General features: G+C 50.7%; 1 protein-coding gene across 5 annotated transcripts; it reads right to left on the bottom strand.

Moving 5' to 3' along the window:
- Window positions 1-1999: 1999 nt before the first annotated feature.
- CPT1C (carnitine palmitoyltransferase 1C) lies at window positions 2000-22571 on the bottom strand. 5 transcript variants are annotated; one of them, XM_079907032.1, is made up of 20 exons: window positions 22406-22571; window positions 21817-21879; window positions 21569-21723; window positions 16429-16568; window positions 15016-15187; window positions 14783-14884; window positions 14563-14700; window positions 10116-10193; window positions 9774-9881; window positions 9585-9669; window positions 8955-9150; window positions 8658-8840; window positions 7851-7956; window positions 6104-6220; window positions 5188-5352; window positions 4810-4944; window positions 4019-4171; window positions 3443-3556; window positions 3230-3322; window positions 2000-3005 (listed from the first exon to the last, which is right to left on the bottom strand). In XM_079907032.1, the coding sequence occupies exons 3-20, from the start codon at window positions 21707-21709 to the stop codon at window positions 2826-2828; spliced, it is 2406 nt and encodes an 801-aa protein (XP_079763158.1). In that variant the 5' UTR covers window positions 21710-21723; window positions 21817-21879; window positions 22406-22571; the 3' UTR covers window positions 2000-2825. The 5 variants fall into 5 exon arrangements, with proteins under 5 accessions (XP_079763158.1, XP_079763160.1, XP_079763159.1 ...); XM_079907034.1 differs by having other exon boundaries at window positions 9774-9848; XM_079907033.1 differs by having other exon boundaries at window positions 10140-10193.
- Between the last annotated feature and the right edge of the window lie 205 nt (window positions 22572-22776).

Raw genomic sequence — 22776 nt, 5'->3', positions numbered from 1 at the left:
TCCCCAGCCATGGACCAAATGGAAACAATAAAGAGCTTTATGCAGAAAAAAAAAAAAAAAGAGTTTTATAGTTTTATCTCTTACATTTAGGTCTTTAATTTTGAGTCCATTTTTGTATACGGTATCAGATAAGGCTCCAACTTTGTTCTTTTGCACATGGATATCCAGTTTTCCTAATACCATTTGTTGAAAAGGCTGTCCTTTCCCCCACTGAACGGTCCTGGCAACCTTTCATACCAGGGTTTATTTCTGGGCTCTCTACTCTATTCCATTGTTCCGTATGTCTGCCTTTATGCCAGTACCACACTGTTTTGATTACTGTAGATTTATAATAACTTCTGAAATCTGGAAGTGTGAGATCTCAAACTTTGTTCCTCTTTTTCAAGATTGTTTTCACTATTCAGTGTCCCTTGAGATTCCATATGAATTTTAGGTTGGATTTTTCTATTTTGATTAAAAATGTCACTGGATTTTGATAGGAATTGCATCAAATCTGTAGATCGCTTTGGATAGTATGGACATCTTCACGTTATTGTCCTCCAAGCCAAGTTTACGAGATGTTAACAAATTTTAATTACATGTGTGGCACACAGTACTGGCTTAAACGTTCCTCAAGACACCGCATTAGTTCATCCTATCAATAATATCACGTTAATCAGACTGGATAAACAAGAAGCAGGAAGTGCATTAGAGGTATTGATAAGACACATGCTGTCCAGGGGATGGGAAATAAACTTTACAAAGTTTCAGGGACCTATCACATCAGTGAAGGTTTTAGGAGCCCAGGCATCTGAGGAGTGGGCAGTACCTACTGGAAAGGGAAGGACAAATACTGCATCTTACCACTAAGAAAGAAGTCCATGCTCTTCATCCTACGGGCTCAGGCATCTTCAGGTTCTGGAGGAAGCATATTCTACACTGGGAAATACTGCTCTGATCCATTTTTTGGGGGACACGGAAGACTTCTAGCTTTGAGTGACTCCCAGGCCAGGAAAAGACCTGCAGTAGGTACAAGCTGCAATGCAAGCAGCCCTGCCGATTGGGTCACGGGACCCAGAAATATCTGTAGATTGGCAAAGATGTCACACACAGTTTCTGCCAAGGATTCTCCCGACAGAGAAAGCACAGTGTCGACCCCAGGGTGGCGAAGCAAGGCCATGCACCACGTTCCAGAGGAACTCCTGGTGTGCCACTGAGCCGACAGAGATGTAGGATCAGAACACAGGCTATCACACGACATGCAGCCAGCATGGCCCATAGTGAGTTTATTCTGTTGGAACGCCCAAGTATTTCAGGGTGGGCGGTCCATCGGGAGGTGGATCCTAGATCAGGAATTAGCAGGACCGGAAGACACAAATAAGCTGCATAAGCAGGTGGGTCAGACCCCCGTGACATTCACCCCCCCCCCCGCCCGCTTATGACTGCCCCCGCTTATGACTATATTGGACAGGCTGGAGTGGGGAGGTGTTCTTTATAATCAGCAAAGGAGGGAAAAAGCTGAGCAGTATTTTCACTCATTTAATTCTTTTTTTTTAAGCTCAATAACCTTGAATTTAACTTTTTTTTTGCCCGCCCCCCCCCCCCCCCGCACCGCCCAGCACAGCATGTGGCATCTTAGTTCCCCAACCAGGGATTGAACCCGTGCTCCCTGAAGTGGAAGTGCGGCGTCTTAACCACTGGACCGCCAGGAAGCCCCCTCATTTAACTCTTTGTCATGGAATTTTTAGGCATCTACAAAAGTAGGACAATCTCTAATGAACATTGTAAATCAACTATACGTCAGTTTTTTAAAATGACAAAAGAAAAGTAAGATAATATGATGAACCATCCCCATCCCAATGACCTTTCCCCTAGTTTCACTACTTATCAACTCGTGGCCAGTCTGGTTTCATCTATGCCCCTGTGGTATGCAGAACAATGGTTCCCCCAAAGATGCCCACCTCCTAGTCCCTGGACCCTGTGCATGTGTTACGCTACATGGCAAAGGGGAATTAGGTGGCAGATGGAATTAAGGTTGCTAATCAGTTGGTTTTAAGATTAGGAGCTAATCCTGGATTATCTGGGTGGGCTCAGTCTAACTACGAGGGTCCTAAGGACCACAAGGGTCCTTAGAAGATGATGGCAGGAGTCAGTCACAGGAGGTATGACTAGAGGAGAAAGCCACAGAGGGATGCAGCAATGCTAGCTGTGAAGATGGAAGATGGGGTCATAACCTAGGAATGTGGGCAGCCTCTAGAAGTAATAAGAATCCTGGGGGATTCATTTAGGAGATGTCAACATTCATTTAGGAGATGACTTCCCTGGTGGTCTAGTGGTTAAGACTCTGCACTTCCAATGCAAGGGGTGCAGGTTCGATCCCTGGTCGGGGAAGTAAGCAGCCACATGCCCTGCAGCCTGGCCAAGAAAATATTAAAAAAAAAAAAGTTTAGGGTGGGCAGTTGGTGTTCCAACTGAGCTCATGAGAGCTCATGGGGCTGTTTGACTGGGATGGGCTTTGAATGGTTGGGTTTGGTGCGACTAGAGCTGGAAATGCAGTAAATTGGGCAGGTGTTGGGGCTTATATCTGATGTGGTGATTGTAACCGGGAATTCATGGTGGGGCCTGGAGATGGATGGGAACTTTTCTCCTCCTCTACCCTGACCCTCACCTCTCCCATCCCTGCCCAGCTCGAGAGCACGGCAGACACCACATCCCCAGCGCACACATCTTTATTAGACCGGATGTGGGATCCCCAAACCCAAACAGGCTGCTTCTGTCCTGCACCAGCGCAGCCGTAGAGACCTTCCCCCTAGTTCCTGGGGAGACCAGCTCCCCTCTGGAAGGTGTCAAAAGTTAGTGGCTGTCGTGGGTGCCCTGGAGCCCCTGGTATGGCAGGGAAGAGAGTCACGGCTGTGCCCCGAGTCGTCCTCCCCTAACCCTCTGCGCTTAAGACGCTGCCCCTCCTGGAAAAGGGCGGCCACGTCCAACAATGCATCCTCGATGTGCTGCCCCAGCCGGTGGGAGTCCTGGAAGGAGAGATGTGTCACGTCCAGGAGAAGCTGGGAGAGGAGCTCCCAGGGGCTGAGAAACAAGAGGTCTGGGGTTCCCGTTCCTGGGTCTGAGGGGTGAGGGGTTTGGGTATTAGGACTCCTGGATCATGGGATGGTCGGGAGATGGGAGTCTGCGCTCCTACGAGAGCAGGGAAGTGGGAGTCCTGAGGGAGGAAGGGGCGGGGGTGGGTTAGTCTCACCGTTCTTGTGCTTGATTTTTTGCTGGAGATGTGGAAGGTGATCACATCATCCCCCATGAAGATGTAGGAAACACCATAACCATGGTCATCAGCCTTGACAGGGACAGAGTGAGGGCAACAACATAGCCCCCGGTCCCCCTCCCCACCCCCCACTAGGTAGGAGTGCGGATGCCCAGCCCCCTCCTCCCTCCCTCAGGGCCCAGGTCCACTCACAGGCCCGAATCCACCACCAGAGGAAACATAGTCGGGGTAACTGTGGACGTCGAACAGGTGGATTTGCTGAACAGGAATCTGGCTGGTGGCCAGCTGCCACTGCTCCGAGTGAACCTGAGGGACAGAAGTCGGTCACGTGTGCAATAAAGACAAACTGACCGGCAAGTCCGCGCCGCCTCGGCTGAACTGCCTATTTCCCTTAAATCTGTGCCGTTCTGCCCCTCCGCTTCCTGACGTCACCCCTCTGCTCTTCTCCCTTTTGACCACACCCCTCTTTCCTTCTCCCAGAACCCGCCCTCTCCTTGTCCCCCCTCCCCCAACTACGCCCCTCTCCCTTTCAACCCCTGACCCCGCCCCTCTCCTCTCTGACCACGCCCCTCGCGTTTCTTTCCATAACCACGCCCCTCTTTCCTGGCCCCTTTTCCCTCTCCGCTCTCTCCCTTTCTTTCCCGGGTCTCCCTAACTCTCTCCTCTGTTGATACCTCCATTTTCCAACATCACCCTCCTTTCCCGGAAGTGCCTCCCTTCTCCAGTGGTTTGCCACTTCCCTCTTTAACCCTTTCCCTGCACCCCAACCTGGTCCAGGAAGGGAGACTGCAGGTGGAGGAATTGGGAGACGATGTAGAGAGCAAAGAGGTGGCGGTCGACCCCCTGTCCACTCATCGCTGCCTTCAGCAGAGCTTGGTGCTTGTCTACCGCCAAGCGGAACAGGGCGAGGCACTGTGGGTCCTGGGGTCCCCGGGGAGGTCACAGGTCATGGAAAGACAGGAAGTGGGCTTACTGCTGAGGCCTGTCACACCCCCCGGCCTCAGCCTAGCTTGCAACATCCCTGCAAGGCAGAGATATCAACTCTATTTTGCAGAAGGGAAACAGGCACAGAGAGGGGAAGTCATTTGCCCAGGGTCACACAGCAAGGCAGAATCAGGTGGATTCCCAGGGCTGTCTGACTCTAGGGCCCAAACTCCTTCCATTGAACCACAATACTTCGTAAGTTTGGGGGAGAGGGAACAGAGGTGCCTGGGGGGTTCTGAGCAGAGAGGTTATATAGGGAACATGAAGAATGGTACAAATGAAAGGCACAAGGTCACACAGAGGTTAAATAAAGAGACCTACATTGTGGAACCAGGGCTCCCTCTTGGGTGCTCCCCCAGTGCCCTCTGTGTGACCTCCATTAAAGCATGTATCACACTGTGCTGAACTACCTCTGTCTCCCCCCATCAGTGAGCTCCTTGAGGTCAGAGACCAGGCTTGGTTCCTCCCCTGTCCCATCACGGAGCTTGGACCTGAGAAGGTGCTCCTTAAAAGTTTGTAAATGTATGAATGAGTATGTGGAAATGACTGAAGCCTCAAACGAGGCCCACACCCACTGTCTTCTCTTTGTCCTCCATGGCTCTCACAAAGTTGCAGGCCTCCCTCGTGCAAGAACGCACCGTCTCTGTCCGCCCTTCCAGGAACAAGCGAGTCATGGTCGACTCATAAGTCAGGCAGAATTGACCCCTGTCCTGGGGACAAGGAGGAGAGGAGCCTGTCAGCTAGACCCAGGAAGTCTTCACGGACTTGACCCCCCTCTGTCTGGACCTCCAGCTCCTCCTACCCATGGACATGTGATTGGGAGAGAGAAATCAAGATGGCGGACTCACCATGGCAATAACCAAGAAGTCATTAAAGGGGTCAATGCGGCGGGTCTTGGGGGCCCAGGTGAACTGAGGTCCTGAGAGGGGGTGGGGGTCGGGAACCCAACTGACCCGAAAGTAGGCCAGCTGCAAGGCCATCTGGATGAAGCTGTCTGAAGAGAGATGCCAGCGTTTGATGAAGCTCTTGCCGAAGTGGGAGAAGGGGAAGACGTGGCAGTCGATGTTTCCAGACAAGGTCTTGGCTCCCCTCAGGGCTAGAGAGATGGATAGATGGATCTGCCAGAGAAGGAGGAGGGAGGAATGGCCAGGGGTTACAGATAGGGGTAGGTCAGAGCTGGGAATGGGGCTGGAAGTGAGGGGAATGGAGTGAGGTTGGGGTGGAATATGGAAAAGGGGACAAAGAAGGGAATGGAGCTGAAGGGCTAAAGATGGGGCTGGCAGTGAAGGTCAGGATAGGATTGGGGCTGGGGATAGGGATAGGATGGGGAATGGGGTTGAAAATGAGGACTGAATTGGAGCTGGGGTTGGGGTTGGGACTGGGTATAGGATGGGATATGAGTTAGGGTTGGGTATGGGATGGGGTTAGGGTTGAGGATGGGGTTAGTGTTGGGTATGGGATGGGGCTAGGGTTGAGGATGGGGTTAGGGTTGGAGATGGAATTGAATTAAGAATAGCGATGGAGTTGGGGATGGAGATGAGTTTGGTGTGGAGATGAAGTTGGGTTTGAGTGGGGATAGAACTAAGTTGACATCGGGGATGGAGATGGGATTGGGGTTGAGCGTGGGGCTGGGTGGTGGGAAGAGGGTTAGTATGGGGTGGGTTTGCATTTGGGGTTGTGGTTGGGATGGGGTTAGACTGAAGATAGGGTTGGGGTTTGAAGTTGGGGCTTTTGGGGGGATGGGGTGTGGGTTTGGTGTTGGGTTAGGGATGGGGTTGATTTTTCAGTTGAGATTGCAGTGGGGATGAGGTTAGAGTCAAAGCCAGGAGTTTGGGGACTTGGAAGAGAGGCCTAGAAACCAGGCCTAACCTTGTCTGGAAGGTCCCAGTGCAGCCGCTGGGGCTGGGGCAGTGAGAGGTCAGGGTGCCCCTTGCAGTGACCATCTGCCGCGTAGCCCAGCTGAAAGCATTCTGTGGCCAGAGTGAACTGTGTACAAACGGAAGCTGTCAGAGTCCCTTCCTCCCTCTGGACCAAGGGACATCTAACCAGGGACCTCTTTTCTTAAGTCCCTTCTTAAGGGGGTCAGGGACAATCCTTGAGAAACAGAAACGTCTGATGGTCACAGGTGGGTTCTTGGGGTCATACTCATTGAGAGCAAGGCTAATACTAATACTCGGTGCTTACTGCCCCAGCCCTCCCAAGACAACCCCCGCCATGATCCTAGGACAGGAGAGAGAAAGCTGGGCACAGCATGGGCTTCTAGGGCTCAGCATTCCTTCTGATTGAGTGGTACCCAGGCCCTGCTGGTGGTTAAATGTTTTAAATCAGTCCTGATGGGGCACCTACTATGGGCCAGCCTCCCACTTAATTTCTCCCTAGAAAGAAGGGATTAAGATCCCCATTTTGACATTAGAATTAAAGGAGGAGAAGAACCTCTCACTTTATGCCTTAGACTTTCCATTTCTCTTTATCTTACTCTACGTGACATCTCTTTGTTCAAAGTCAATATGCAGAGATGACAGATGACAGGCAGTGTCTCGAGGGTCTGAGGTTAAACTGAATTGAGAGTGTCATTTACCAATATAATCAAAGGCAAATTCCCATTTTATAAACAATAAACAGGCACAGAAGACTCAGTGCTTACCTGGGGCTGCTCTCAAGATCTGGAAGCAACCTCCCTTCCCCTCATACATGCCTAATCCGCACCCTGGATCCCAGCTAACCCCTCATGCAACACCACGGAAGACTGGGAAACTGGTGGGGTGCAGACACCACCCCTTATGATTTAGGTACTAAGTGAAACAGAGAAAAGAGAGATGCTAAGGTTCTCAGGACTGGAGTGGAGCTTAAAGATAAAAGAAAATCCAACCTTTTCACCTGATGAAGCAGAAACTGAGGCTCAGAGGAGGGGAGTAACTTGCTGAAGGTCACACAGCAAACCAGAGCTGGGAGATAGGTCTGACCCAGTGCGAGTATGATACGGTTGGTCACACTCTGGTCTCAGAGCATTCTGGATTCTTATTCTCGCTCTGTGACTCTGGGCAAATCACTTCCCTTCTCTGAGCCCCACATGCCCATTCATCAAAGAAAGGTCATAGGGACTTCCCTTGTGGTCCAGTGGTTAGGACTCGGCGCTTTCACTGCTGGGGCCCAGGTTCGATCCCTGATTGCGGAACTCAAGCCATGTGGCACGGCCCAAAAAAAAAAGAGAGAGAGAGGGCTTCCCTGGTGGCGCAGTGGGTGAGAGGCCGCCTGCCGATGCAGGGGACACGGGTTCGTGCCCCGGTCCGGGAAGATCCCACATGCCATGGAGCGGCTGGGCCCGTGACCTGTGGCCGCTGAGCCTGCGCGTCCGGAGCCTGTGCTCCGCAACGGGAGAGGCCACAACAGTGAGAGGCCCGCGTATCGCAAAAAAAAAAAAAAAAAGAGAGAGAGAGAGAAAGAAAGGTCATAATCCCAGACACCCTTTTTTGCTGCGGGGCGACCCTGGTCTGGTCTCTGCCTCTCTCTGAGCCTCCGTTTTTCCTCTGACCTTAAGGCACTGGAGAAGAAGGTCTTTGGAGATGGGCGGGGGGTGGGGGGCAGCCTGCAGGGTGTGGCCGGCCAGCTGCCATACCTCCCACATGTGTCCTGAGATGGGGCAGTCAGCCCACGAGTGCTCCACGCTGAGGCCCAACTTCCCGTTGGAGAAGACGATTAAGGAGAAGGATTTGTCAAACCAGCTGCGGGGGGAGAGTTCAGAGTATTCACCAAAGAGGCCAGGAGGGATGTCGGGGGGCTCTCTGTGAGAACTCAGGGGGTTTCCGTGGGGAGATCTAGGAATCAGGCCTGGGGTCCTGGTATGGGGAGCTCTAAGAAGGTGGAGGTACTGATGGTCTCTGAGATGTGTCTCAGGTTTGGAGAGTTCAGGGCTTTTGAAAGAATGTGATAAAAAAAGTTCAGGGTTTACGGATGCTGAGAGCTTAGGCGGACTCTCCCAGGAGCCTCAGAACTCAGAGTGGTGCCTGGTGGGCATCAAGGAAGTTGTCTGAAGATCTCTACGTAGGCGGGGTCCCAGGTGTGAGGTCCTGGGTTTGGGGTGCCTGCATTAAGGTCTGAGGATTCCATAGTTTGCAGTTCTGAGTCTGAGGTCCCCAGGCTTGGGGTCTAGCTGCAGGTCTCTGTGTCTAGGGGTCCCAGGTTTGGCATTTGTTAATCCTCATATCTGGGGTCACTGGGTCTGAGATTCTGAGTCTGGAGTCCCAGGTCTAGAGTTTTTTCAAGGTCTGAGGGTCCAGGTCAGGGGTTTGGTGGTCCTTAGATCTGTGGTTCTGGATCTGGGGTCCCAGGTCTAGCGGTTATCTGCTTCAGAGGTCCCCAGGTCTCAATGCATTGGGTCTGGGGTCACAAGTGGGGTGGGGTCCAAATCCCCAGGCTGACTCACCGGTCGTGGCCCCTACCGGCCAGCAGGGCGTGGGCGTAGGCGTCTAAGGAAGCTGCGGGGTCCTCCCTGGTGAGCCCCGCGGGCTCAGAGTCGAGTGATACAAAGAAAGCAGCCCCTTCGACGGCCTCCAGGGCCTCCTGGGCCTGGGTCTTCAGGGACCTCCGCACCTGGGCCCACATGTCCCTGTCGGGGGAGTGCCTGAGTTCCAGCTGACTCTCTACCCTGCCCAGCCTCCACCCAGCCTGCAACCTCAAGATGCTGGCTGGGCCTCCGGGCCCCCAGATCTGTGACCCTCACCTTGGAGCAGCGGTCAAGGCCGCCAGATGCTCCTCGTGGGGGCAGGCAGGAGAGGGGTCGTCCAGGATTCGCTGGAACTGCTGCTCCAGGGCCCGTGGGGAAAGCAGGCCGCTTTGGGTGTGGGTCCCCACGCGGAAGAATCGGCCCCGGTGGAAGACGGCCACGTGTCTGCTGTCACGGAGGTGGCGGATGTGGTCTAGGGGTGATACATTATAAGAATAACGTGCTCTGTGATGACCTAGATGGGTGGGATGGGGGCGGGGGTCCAAGAGGAAGGGGGTATATGTATACATATAGCTGATTCACTTTATTGTACAGTAGAAACTAACACAACATTGTAAAGCAGTTATACCCCCCCCAAAAAAGAATAACGACCTTTATTAGGCACTTTACCAAGTGGCTTGCACTGTCTGACACACTCCTTTAATCCTCACCACCCTAGGTACCCTTATTACCCCATTTTAGAGAAGAGGAAACTGAAGCTCAGAGAGGGTAATAATTTGCCCAAGGTCACACAGCTTGGGAGTTACAGAGTTGGTATTTGAACCCAGGCAGGCTAGCTCCAGAGAGCGTGCTCTTAGCCACTACACTGTTCTGCCTCTATCAGTGAGGAGGGGAGAGGGGGCTCACCTTTGTGGACCCCGGGAATTCGCGTGGTGTTGAATATCTTCTCATACTGGGCAGAGCACAAGGGCCGCATTCCCATCAGCAAAGTCTGCAGGAGGTCATGGGCCCATGAACTGCTTCCCAGGACCCATGTGGCCTCATGGTCTCAGGACCACAGCCTCTGTCCCCAGCCCGCGGGGACAGCCCTCTTACCGGCAGGATCTCCTGTCGGTTCAGGCGGTGGCGGTACAGGAGGAGGGCGTGGACCGCGTTCCCGGCACGGGCGGCCTGCACGGGAGTGGGCGTGACATACAGGAAGTCCTGCGGGCCGGTCCAGGGGATAGCAAAACGCCTGGGGTCAGGTTTGCCTCTGATGGGGGCACTGACCCCAAACACAGGTCTTGATCCCAACAGAGGCAGGATGGTGAAATCCAGATTGTGATTGAGGTCACTGACCCTAAACCCCACATTCTACCCAGACACCCCAACCCTAGACCCCAGAAACTATGAACCCCATCCCCGGCCCGGTGCCTAACCTCCTTCTCCCCTTCTCACCATCATATAATAGTTGCTATTCACCATCAGTGAGTTCCGGGAGCGCAGGTACACAAATTCTTCCCACCAGTCACTGACCTAGGAGTGGGGCAGAGAGACACAAAGCTGCGGTGGCTGGGGTCAAGGTACGGGGGGTGAGTGGGGGAGGGGAGCCCCCCAAAGACTTTACTATGTCAAATAGGGAGAGTGGAGCTCAATGAAGGAGGCATCAAGATCAATAACTAGCAATAACCTAGAAGTCCATCGATGGGGGATCAGTTAGCTAAACCATGTAACCCTTGTGTTATGGAACACTTCACAGCTGTTAAAAATAAGTTACATCTGGACTTCCCTGGTGGTGCAGTGGTTAAGAATCCGCCTGCCAATGCAGGGGACATGGGTTCGAGCCCTGGTCCGGGAAGATCCCACATGCCGTGGAGCAACTGAACCCGTGCGCCACAATTACTGAGCCTCCACTCTAGAGCCTGTGAGCCACAACTACTGAGCCCGCGTGCCACAACTACTGAAGCACACGTGCCTAGAGCCCATGCTCTGCAACAAGAGAAGCCACCGCAATGAGAAGCCCGCGCACCGCAACAAAGAGTAGCCCCCGCTCACAGCAACTAGGGAAAGCCCGTGTGCAGCAACGAAGACCCAACGCAGCCAAAAATAAATGAATTAATTAATTTTTAAAAACGTTACATCTACATTACTGACAGAGAATGAGCACCAAGACAGGCTGCAGAGTGAAAAAGGCTAGGCACACAACAAGATATATGAAACTATCCCATCTTATTTAAAAAAATACTACTAAGGCCCAACCTGTTCACCAAGTGGATGAATAGACAACCAAAATGTGGTCTATCCATATGATGGAATGTTAATATAGAAAGGAATGAAGTTCTAAGTCTTTGGGGCCACAATGAAAACATTATGCTAAGTGAAATGACTCAGGCACAAAAGGACAAATAGTGTATGATTCCATTTCTATGAAAAATCTAAAATAAGCCAATTCAGAGAGACAAAGTAGAACAGAGGTTACCTGGGGCTTTGGGGAAGTGAGAATAGGGAGATTTTGCTTAGTGGACACAGAGTTTCTGTTTGGGATGATGAAAAAGTTCTAGAGAGAGATAGTAGTGATGGTTACACAACACTGTGACTGTACTTAGTACCACTGAATTGTACACTGAAAAATGGTTACAGTGACAAATTTTATATTATGTATATTTTATTTTTTTTTTTTTGGGGTACACGGGCCACTCACTGTTGTGGCCTCTCCCGTTGCGGAGCACAGGCTCCGGATGCGCAGGCTCAGCGGCCATGGCTCACGGGCCTAGTTGCTCCGCGGCATGTGGGATCTTCCCAGACCGGGGCACGAACCCCTGACCCCTGCATTGGCAGGTGGACTCTCAACCACTGCGCCACCAGGGAAGCCCAATATATTATGTATATTTTAATCACAATTAAAATTATATATGATATTTGTTTTATATATATTAAATATTAATGTGTTATGATATATAACATATTACTAAATACTTTAAAATTATATGTTATAAATAAAAATTATATACTTAAATATATGTATATATCTCCCTGGGTATAAATATATGTATATATACACTCAGAAAAGACTCTGAGCAAAGTGTTTCTCACAGGCGATGGTGGGAGAAACAAGAATTAAAGGGAGGTAGTCAGAGAGGACTTGAATGTTTTCTAGATGTTTTTCTTTCTTCTATGTCATAGAATCGCGTAGAATCTATGAAGACATACATGTTTGCTTGCGTCTTAACGTTCATGGCATCCTACACTTCCTTACACTTAGACTAGGCAGGATGTAGTTGTCATTCCCCGGAAATGTGCAACATCTTCTGGAAAAATCCATAAGTTTCCAGCGAACGGTAGAAAAGTTCGATATATTGACCTAGCCAGGGGTTATCTGGTTATATGCATACATAAAACTTCATTAAGCTGTACATGTAAGATTTGTGTGTTTTACAATACTATATGTATAATATTGTGGAATTCCCTGGCTGTCCAGTGGTTAGGACTCTGCACTTCCACTGCAGGGGGCATGGGTTCAATCCCTGGTCGGGAACTAAGATCCTGCATGCCCCTGTGGCCTGGCCAAAAATAAATAAATAAATAAATAAATAATTTGTAACATTATATGCATATCATGTACCATTTTTTTCAAAGAAAAACCTCACCAGCATCAAAGCTTGCTAAAGTCTATGACTCAGAAGAAAATCCTAGAGATCATTGTGGAGCAAGATTTTAACTTCTAGGAACCCAACTGTTGGGATGGGAGGTCAGGGAGGGGTGGGGCAGTAGGGGCGTTGGGGAGGTGGCAATGAATCAGAAAATCTCCAAAGGAAAAAAAAAAAGAAAAAAGAAAATCTCCAAAGCAAAGCAAAAATTTATCTGGTTTTAATAAAGGCCACTTTAGTGCACTGCACCAATGGCTTTAGGTACATCATAGGATCTTTCAGGAAATGCTACATTGTCAAGGTTCTTACTGTGTTCCTGACAACACAGAGGATGAAGCTGTGCAGAAAGTAGGAAGATATGGACAAGTCTGAGTCAAAAAGCAATTGAGAAGAGATGGATTCTGAGCGTGAAAGTCTTAGGGATGCTTAAGCCAATTTATTACAATTTACATTTCCATTTTTCTGAGCTTGCTTGGGAGTGATAGTTGATACAAATCTACGTCTAAGTAAGTCTGAGCTGTTTTAACGTATACAGTTGATTCTTATTACTCGCGGTCGTTATGTCCTGTAAAGTGGCAGTGAACGCTGATTAGCGAACACTGAGCCATTGTTCCAAGGGGAAATCAGGGTCAGGTTCCTTCCAGCCCTGTTCCATCTCAGCTGGGAACGTGCACGGCGGGCAAGCCAAAATTTTTGCCATCCTGCGCATGTCCGTGAATGACTATGAAAGTGCCATGAATACTGATTTGGGGTTACAAATACATTTTAGCAAGTCAGCAAATCTGCAAATACAGAATGCATGAATAATGAGGATCGACCTATATAATAAGTGATAAGAAAGCACTGTGTTAGACTTTATTTTCCCTTAGTTGTCCATAAGATAATGGTGTATGTTATAACTGGCAGTGCCTTAGAGGTACAATGAAATATATATAATATGGTGTGTATATACATTATTTATATATAATAAACAACACATATTTATATAATTTATATATTATATAATTGCTACATTATTTATATGTGTATATATATATATTTTTTAAGAGCAGAATCTGGTCCAAGAGCATGAAGGGAAAAAAAAAAACCCTTAAAACTAAGGCTTGTTGGGCTTCCTTGGTGGCACAGTTGTTAAGAATCCTCCTGCCAATGGAGGGGACACGGGTTCGAGCCCTGGTCTGGAAAGATCCCACATACCACCGAGCAACTGGGCCCGTGCGCCACAACTACTGAGCCTGCGTTCTACAGCCTGCGAGCCACAACTACTGAGCCTGCATGACACAACTACTGAAGCCTGCGCGCCTAGAGCCCGTGCTCCACAACAGGAGAAACCACCGCAGTGAGAAGCCCGCGCACCTCAACGAAGAGTAGCCCCTGCTGGCCGCAACTAGAGAAAGCCATGCACAGCAACAAAGAACCAAAGCAGCCAAAAATAAATAAATTTATGAAAAAAAACCCACTAAGGCTTGCATAAAAAGAATGAAATATTGCCATTTGCACAACATGGATGGACTTAGAGATTATCATACTAAGTGAAGTAAGTCAAAGAAAGACAAATATTATATGGTATCACTTATATGGGAAATCTAAAAAAGTGATACATCTGTCTCTTCTTCCTACCTCCACCTCATCACATGCTGCCTGACAGATATTTGTGGCTTCCTACGGAATGGGAGGCCTGGAAGCCGCTTACAGGGTGACTCGCTTACTGGTTCTATGCCTCGGTTTCCCAAGGATCTCAACTCAGAGTGCGTTCTAGGGCTCTAGCTCCTGAAATCATAGTAGAAGCCCGTTTGGCGTCTTTGCCCAGACAGGGGAGAGGAAACAAGAACTGGGGGCGGGGCTTACAGACTCGGCAGGCCAGAGGAGGGGCTGAAATGTTGGAAGGGGCCCGGAATTCTGGTTTAAATATTGGAGGGTTGGGGGCGGAGCTCTGGATGTGGGCGGACCCTGGAGGCGGAGCTTAGATTATTGAAGAGCCGGGCTCAGAATGCGGGAGCACGGGGGGACGGGGCTCAAAAATGTTGGCACAGGATGGACGGGTTCCAGAATATGGGAGAGGAGGGAGGAGCTCAGAATATTGGATCCATCTGGGGCTGGGTTTAAAATATTGGAGCGTGGGGGCGGGGCTCAGAATGTTCTCATGTCTGGAGTGAAGCTCCAATCTTCGCTGGGCCTGGGGGTTGTGGGCGGGGCGAAAAACTGGCAGGGTTAGGAGGGCCGGCTCAGAACCTTTGCCTACAGGATGCTGTACTCACATAATTGGACGCCCACCAGGACTTGAGCTGAAGGTACCACTGCAGCAGTGACGCCTGCAGCCTCAGGAATTCCCGTGCTAGGGCCGCGGTCCAGTCGAAGTCCTCGTCGGAGAGGACGGGTCGGACAGACTCCAGATACTGAGGGGCAAGGAGGGGAAGACGGCAGGTCACACCCCACTGCTCAGCAGCCTCCCGCCCCATCCCCGGGTACCTGGCCCACCTTGCGCACGGTGTCCTGCACGGAGGGCACAGGCTGACGCGGCAGGGAGCGTTGGTAACTGAAGAGCATTGGGTGGCGGCCGGAGAAGATGCGAACCAGGGCCTGGCGGAAAATTAGTGGTTCATTAAACTCCTCACTGCAGCCCGGCAGCCAGGTGTTGGGGGTATCGGGGTGGCAACCCACAGAGAGAATGGGGCAGAGCGAGTTTGAGCAGGGCTCTGCCCCTCGCATACCAGCCAGGTCTTTGTGCGTGAGGACGTGGCTCCGTGGGGTTGGAGGAGCCAGCCGTGGTAGGACAGAAGTAGCCTCAGGGCCACATGAAGCGTGAAGATCAGAGCTCCCCACAGACACGAAGCAAACAGCGCGGCCGCCAGGACCCCCCGAAGCCTGTGATGCTGTCCACCCCTGGGGTGGGGTGGGGTAGAGAAAAAGAGTATAGGCCTGGGTCTCCTGGCCTCAGAACACCCCTTGCCTCCAGCCCCACCCAGCGCCTGCCGTTCCTAACACGCTGACTCTGATCTTTTAGCTGTTGGAGGAATATCCTGTAGCATTAGAGTTGGTCAGAAAAAGTCCAGTTTCCTCATTTGTGCAGTGCTAGGTGTGATTTTTTTCTCGGGACACCCACCGTCTCCTCCCAGGACTGCGGAGACGCCAAGCTTCTAAAATCACTTCCCATGGAAATTGGCAGGTGCTTAATAAATAAGAGCTGGTATTTCTAGTGAAATATACCAGATCAAATTACACTGTAAGGCAGTGGTTCTCAATGTGTGGCCCGTGGACCAGCAGCATCAGGACCACCTGGGAGCTTGTTAGAAATGCAAATTTCTGGGCCCCATGATCTCCATCTCTTGGCGTTCAGGCTAGCAATCAGTGTTGTAACAAGCCTTCCAGGTGACTTCAATACAAACTCAAGTTCAGGAAATGCTGGTCTAAAGATACAGTAAATCAACATGTTTGCAAAGTTGCAATCAGACAGGCTGTGAGCAAATCCCACCTGGAGGACTCGGGGCAAGCCACTTCCCCTCTGTGGGTAAATCTAGCCTTCCTAGAAATTTCTATGTCTGATCCTGGATCTGCCCTTTGAGGCCGTCTGCACAAAGTTTGAACCTTCTTCCCCAGGAGGACTAATCCAAGAGTTAGAACCTGCCACCTCACCCACATCTGGTTTCCAAACCTTCCCCAACAACTATAGTAATTCAACCACGCCTATTTAATAACCTCCTAGTAATGTACTGAATATTCCACATGCATGATTTTGTTTAATTACTCCAACCACCCTAAGAAGCAATTATTATTATTCCCACATTACAGGTGAAGACCCTGACACCAAGAATGGTGAGGTCTCTTGCCCAAGACTACACAACTGTAGATTAGCAGAGTTCATACTTCCATTAGTATATATAACCATAACTGGATATTGTCTACTTTGCCACCATCCCCTTTAGCAAGAAGCAGCCAGGATGGAAAATGTACAGAGACAAGAGAGGAAATCACCTCCTTTTACTTGAGTCTGTACCTTTATTTATCTGACCCCAAGTAAGTCTCAAGGGTTACTTTTCTTTAAGGGGCATACATGCTGATAGAGAAACTTACTGGGTGGAGGGAAAGGGATTAGGAGGTTACTGGGCTGAAGTGGGAGACCTCACCAGTCTGGCAGCAACTCTTTGATTTTCTCCATCAGTCCTAAGGAAGGATCCAGCTGGAGGAACCAGGCAAGCTGGATTGCACTGAAGAGGAACAGCCAGCTGAGGGGGCTAGCAGGGAACACACCTGTGAGAAAATCGTTCTGCGGAGAGGAAAGGGCACCTATTCAATCAATTATCCCATCTGCTCAGCACCATTCTTAGATGTTGATTCAGCACTGAGCTGTACCAGACGCCCTGGGGAACAGACACATCTGGGTCTTGCCCCCAGGGAGGTCAGACCAGAATGGAGTACTAATGGCCATAGGATAGGGCAGGTTGCTCAGCCTGAAGGAGTCAGGGAGGGCTTCCTGGAGGAGAGGTTACTCCCAGGCAGGACCCCGAAGGTGAAACTGTCAAAAAAGCAAACTGGTATCCCCTATACAGCAGGGTCCAGAGCTCAGGAGCTGGCCATGGGATGACTGAGGAATGAATCGAAGTGTTGGGTAACTAATCAGACTCCCAGGGGAGCATGCTAGAGTTGACTAACATTTCCTTTTAAATTTTTATTTATTTATTTATTTATTTTGGGCTGCGTTGGGTCTTTGTTGCTGCCTGCGGGCTTTCTCTAGTTGCGGCGAGCGGGGGCTACTCTTCGTTGTGGTGCGCGGGCTTCTCATTGTGGTGGCTTCTCTTGCTGAGGAGCACGGGCTCTAGGCGCGCGGGCTTCAGTAGCTGTGGCACGTGGGCTCTAGAGCGCAGACTCAGTAGTTGTAGCTCACGGGCTTAGTTGCTCCACGGCATGTGGGATCTTCCTGGGCCAGGGCTCGAACCCGTGTCCCCTGCATTGGCAGGCGGATCCTTAACCACTGCGCCACCAGGGAAGCCCCAAGAGTTGACTAACATTTAATGAGCACTTACTACATGCCAGGTGCCATTTGCAAGGCTTAACTCTTTAATTAACTCCCAACAACCCCGTGAAGTAGGTACTAAGATGTTCTCCTTTTACAAAAGAAAACACGTAGGTTCAAAGTCACACAGAGAGCATGGTTAAGCCGGGATAAGAGCTGCTGTTGGTTTTGGCATCACCACCAGGGCTCAAGAAACCACTCCCTCTCCTCTTCCCACATTTTAATAACCAAGAAGGCCTCAGAGATCATGGTTTAGACCTTGGGCTCTGGAGTCCCCACCCTCTGCGTTCAGATCTCTGCTCTGTCACTACCTAGTAGAGTGACCGCAAGCAAGTGACTTTACCTCTCTGTCTCAGTTTCCTCATCTGTAGGATGGGAACAATCCCAGTACTTGGCTCATAGGGCTGTCACAAGGGCTGGATGAGGAAATATTCCACAAATGCTTACTGCAGTCCAACAACAGTGACAAGACAGCAAGATTCCTGCTCTCATGGGGGACAGAGACAATACCTACATAAGTAAAGGCTTTAGTGAAGTGGGTCGGATGACGAGAGGTGCTATGGAGAAAAACAAAGCAGAGGGCTCGGGGTGGGGGGAGCAGAATGGTAAATTGCATAGCTCATAGCCAGGCACACTGTAGGTGCTCAGTAATTATTATGATGATCCCCTCTGTTGCTAAGCTACTTCTCACTGGAGATGTAGTTACTTGGCAGTCTCCCTTTGGCTTGGCAGGAAAAGGTTACTGGCAAATGTGGTTATTTTTGTTGTTTAATTTTCTTTTTAAAAGAAATTTTCAGTTCTTCTATCTAGGGCTCTGTATTGCAATAGAACAGGGGCATCCTAATAACAGGAAATGTCTCCATAGCACTTCCCAAGTACAAGGAGCGTCATTAAATTATCTCGTTCCCCTGCCACTCAGTAAGATAGAAATTATTATTATCTTCATCATACGGGTGAGGAAACTGAGGAGATAGGAAGTTTGAAGAACTCCTCGAAGGCCACATGGCCAGGAAGTGGTGGAGGTAGGATTTGAACCCAGGTTCCCTGGCTCCAGGGTCCACTGTCAATCACTTAAACCATCCGGGATGCCTTGTGACCCTAATGCACCAGGATGAACCACAAGGTACCGAACTCTGAAGTCTGCCGTATCTCAGAATTTCATATTCATTTGGAAATGATTTCAGATGACACTCAGATCTCCTGCCAATGAACCACCCACTAAGTGCCGGATGCCGTGCCATATGCTTGGCCCAAGTGACCCACTGCACATAATTCACAACAGCTCTTTTGGCATAGATTTTGAGATCCATTCTAGAAAAGCACCCCAGGATGGTGGGGCCTCAGCATGGACTCCAGAGCCAGACTGCTAATTCTAGCTCTGCCTCTACTTCTGCATCTTAGCAGCTGTGTGACCTGGGAAAAGTGAAAGCACCTCTCTGGGCTTCTGTAAAATGGGACTAATGATAGGCTTACCTTAGAAGGCCCTAATGGGACTTCCCTGGCAGTCCAGAGGTTAAGACTCCATGCTTCCACTGCAGGGAGCGCGGGTTCGATCCCTGGTTGGGGAACTAAGACCCCACGAGCCGCGCGGCACAGCCAAAAACAAAAAGCCCTGATGAGGACCAGATGAGCAACAGAGTCAGAGGGCTTGGTTGGTACTGAGCCTGAGACACATTACTACCTAGTTTGATTTTAGAAATGAGAAAGCAGAAGCTCAGAGAAGTTACTAACATGCTGGAGGCTACACAGCACCTATGTGGCATGTAAGACAAGAATCGCGATGCTGGAGTGGTCACTTCTGTGAGCCAGGCCTTCTGCTAAGACAACTAATGCTTACAATAATCCCTTGAGGCAGGGACTGTCAAGGTTCCCATTTTTTAAGTGAAGAAAGTAAGGTTTAGGGCTTCCCTGGTGGGGCAGTGGTTAAGAATCCGCCTGCCAATGCAGGGGGCACGGGTTCAAGCCCTGGTCCAGGAAGATCCCACATGCCGCAGAGCAACTAAGACCGTGCGCCACAACTACTGAGCCTGCGTGCCACAACTACTGAAGCCCGCATGCCTAGAGCCCGTGCTCCGCAACAAGAAAAGCCACCAAAATAAGCCCATGCACTGCAATGAAGAGTAGCCCCTGCTCACCGCAACTAGAGAAAGCCCGCACGCAACAACAAAGACCCAACGCAACCAAAAATAAATAAATAAAATAAATAAATTTTTAAAAAAGAAAAGAAAGGTTTAGCAATGAGTCTATGGAATTACAGCTCTGGCATTGCTGATGGCACAGCCCCCATCTTGGGACCAAGTTCCAGGAGCTACGGCTTCAGGGTGGTTCCTGGGGTCCCAGACTGGAGAGGAAGGATGTGAGAGCTCCACGTGACCATCAGGGAGAGAGGCAGCTATGTGACAGAAAGGCAAGAGTTGTCATTATTACAATTATCAATTAATACTAATATGAGGATCTGGTGGGGGCCATTTGCAACAGGTGACATGAGTCAGAAAAGAGCTTCAGAGGTGACTCAGATACAGGGGTGACAGTCAAAATATTCGACACAGCAACACCAGTCCAAATCCGTCTATAAGCATAGAAATCAGAACAGTGGTTGCCTCGCAGTGAGGGTGAGGTAGGGAGTGCTGGCTGGAAAGGAGCTCGAAGGAACATCCTAGAATGATGGCAGTGCTGTCTTGATGGGGAGTTGGTTACACAGGTATTATACAGGTTACAAAGATATTACAAAATTCAAGGACTGTACACTTAAAAACAATCTGTGCATTTTTCTGTATATAATTAGATCTTAGTTTAAATGTCTATTTATGTGTATATATATAAATGTGTGTATTTAACCACAGGTTAACATTTTAGCTGCTGGGTTGGCCTGAGGTGCAGGGGGTCCCAGGGGCGGAGTCTCTCTGGGAGTTTGGGTTAGTGGCTATTTATTCACTGGAGCAGATACATCTCTATTTTAATAACCATTTTAACAGCCAATATGGCCACAGAAGTGTGATCCACCCTGCTCAAATGTCTCGGCTTCCAGAGATCCTCCTGGGCTGCCCCCTGGTTTTATTATAACACCTCCATGCTCCCTCTTCCCTGCCTGCTTTATCTTCCTCCATAGCACGTCACCACCTAAAATACTCTATGGTTTGCTTGTTTATCTTCTTTATTGCCTTCTCCTCCAGCTTGATCAAGAGCTCCAGGAGGGCAGATCTGTCCGTCTTGCTCCCTGCCGTGTCCCCAGTGCTCCAAACAGTGCCAGGCCCTTAACAGATGCTCCACAGATTTTCGGTAAATGACGAACAATATTATAATCTAAAGCTAACACTTACTTAGCACTTGCCACGGGCCAAGCACCTGGCTCAGTGCTTACATGAACTCAAAACTGTCCTGTGAGGGAGGTGCTACCATCACTCCTGTTTCACACGTGGGGAACCTGAGTCTCAGAGCAACGCGCTTGCCCAAGGCCACACAGCTAGTCAGTGGCAGAGCCAGGATTCAAACTCAGTCCTGGCAGACCCCATAGGTGTTCAAGACCTGTGTTCACAGAAAGAGGGTGTGACCAGCAGGGAGACTCCATACGTAGATGGTGCCAGAGTTCTAGAACCAGGGAGTCTCGGGCTGACCTGGGTGGGCCCTGGGTAGATGTGGGCATTCTAGGGCAAGGAGTTTGTCTTTTCCAGAGCTGAGGCAGCAGGGTTTGTGGTGATGGGTAACTAGACGATACAGACAGTGGAGGTTCACATCTCAGAACGGTAGGGAGGGTGTGCCACATATTGGAGAGGGTACTGGAGGTTCACAGCAGGGGCAAGGAGGGGCCTCTCAGACCCAGTGGGTAAGGACTATGGCAAAGGGAGGCCTTCAGGATTGGGGTGTGGGCTACCCAAGATGTTGATCAAGCCATGGGGTTCTGGAATCGGAAGCACCTCGTTTAGAGGTAGAGATGAAAGGGAACGGTAAGGGGACTGAGTTCTAGAAAGTGGAGTGAAAGTTGTGTTTGTGGGTGTGGGGAGAGGGGAAGGGCTTCCAGGAAGTGGGTACAAGAGGTAAAGGGCAGTTCCCAGTAGGTGAGGTTGAGGATCCCGGAAGTGAGCCATAGAGAACCCGGAAATGGCTTTAAGGGGTCCTGAAGAGACACCAAAATTCCCAGAAGGGGTGACAGGATCCCAGAAGTGGGACCACCAGGATGCCGGAAGGGAGCCTCAGGCATCCCGGAAGCAGGTAACTGGATTCCCGGAAGGAAACCAAGCCGCAGCCCTCCTCACCCAGAAACGGGACAGATGCCTTTTCCAAGAGCGCAGTCCGGAGAGGTAGATCTCCTGCAACATCGGGGCACTGAGCTCCACTTCTCCCGCGTCCGAAGTCAGCGAGGGTCGGAAGCCCACGGCCTGGTGCGCTTCAGCCATGTCACGCTACAGCCCTGGGAGGAGGACAGAGGGTCATTCTCCAGACCCCCAGCCCCTTCTCCGCAGACCCAGGGACATAGGACGCCAGCTCACCCTTCCCTAACCACCTGAGGGGTCTTGAGGGTCCTGGCCGAAGACTCCGGTATCGGGAGGACTTCAGTTGGGGACCTCTGTGAACACACAGAAAGGCAGGAGGGATAATTTGCGGGATAATAGCCCTTTTGCGGCTATTCTGAGAACATGGTGCGGGGACAGTGCCCCCCCCCCCGCAAGGGCCTTTCAAGATTCGGGGTTCGGGGCAGGAAACTGGTCCAGGGTGAGTTGCGGGATCTCGGGAAAAACATTAGTCCTAAACCCATTTGAAACGAACACCTGCCGGACGTTGGCATTGTCCACTCCATTTCCGCTTCCCATTCCAAGGCTGGGGCTGGGGGGTGGGAGTGAGGAGGGATTTGGGTGGGGGTTCTCTATAAATTCATACGCTCTGGGGTAGCCCAGCGTCCCCTCCCCCCGCCCCCGGGCTGAAGGGGATGCGGGGGGGAAGCACCCTACTGCGCATGCCTCGCGGGCAGGGATGCTGAGGCTGAGAGCAGAGGCGAGCGTCGAGGACAAGTGATGGAGAGGCCCGCACTCCCAACCCAAGACACAATCCTCCAGCCCCCGCAGGAACTCGGGCCCCTCCAGTCCGGCACTTACCACGCTGAGTCAGGGGTCCGCCGATCGGATCCTGGAGACCAAGCCCGAGTACACCCCCCCGACCCCCGATTTAGAGCGCCGGACTCAAGCCTCCCACTTGCATATACCCAATCCCAGTGACTGTGAGTCCAAGACTTGGTCGATGGGCCTCCGGAGCACCTGTCCGCCTCCAACTATCCAACATCCAGGAACCCGGATTTCTGTCTAACGGGTGCCTCGCCGGGTATTCAAGTCCCAGGTTTTAACCCCGCCCCCTTCCAATCTTCTATCCCCGCCCCCTTCCAATCCCCACGCTCAGTTCCCGCCCCCTTCGAATCCCAGCGTCCAATCCCCTCCTTCCGTTCGATTCCCAGCCCACAGACTCCTACCCG

Source organism: Stenella coeruleoalba (assembly GCF_951394435.1).
Source record: "Stenella coeruleoalba genome assembly, chromosome: 20".
Classification (NCBI taxonomy): Eukaryota; Metazoa; Chordata; class Mammalia; order Artiodactyla; family Delphinidae; genus Stenella; species Stenella coeruleoalba.
This window is presented reverse-complemented; position numbering and strand designations above follow the sequence as displayed.

Excerpts from the sequence above, each read along its gene's own strand:
- CPT1C (XM_079907032.1), bottom strand. The coding sequence starts at position 21,709 with ATGGCTGAAGCGCACCAGGCCGTGGGCTTCCGACCCTCGCTGACTTCG. Across the intron at positions 15,188-16,428 it reads AAAGAGTTGCTGCCAGACTG|GGGTGGACAGCATCACAGGC; the intron begins GTGAGGTCTCCC and ends ACCCCACCCCAG. Across the intron at positions 3,557-4,018 it reads AGTCTCCCTTCCTGGACCAG|GTTCACTCGGAGCAGTGGCA; the intron begins GTTGGGGTGCAG and ends TCTGTCCCTCAG.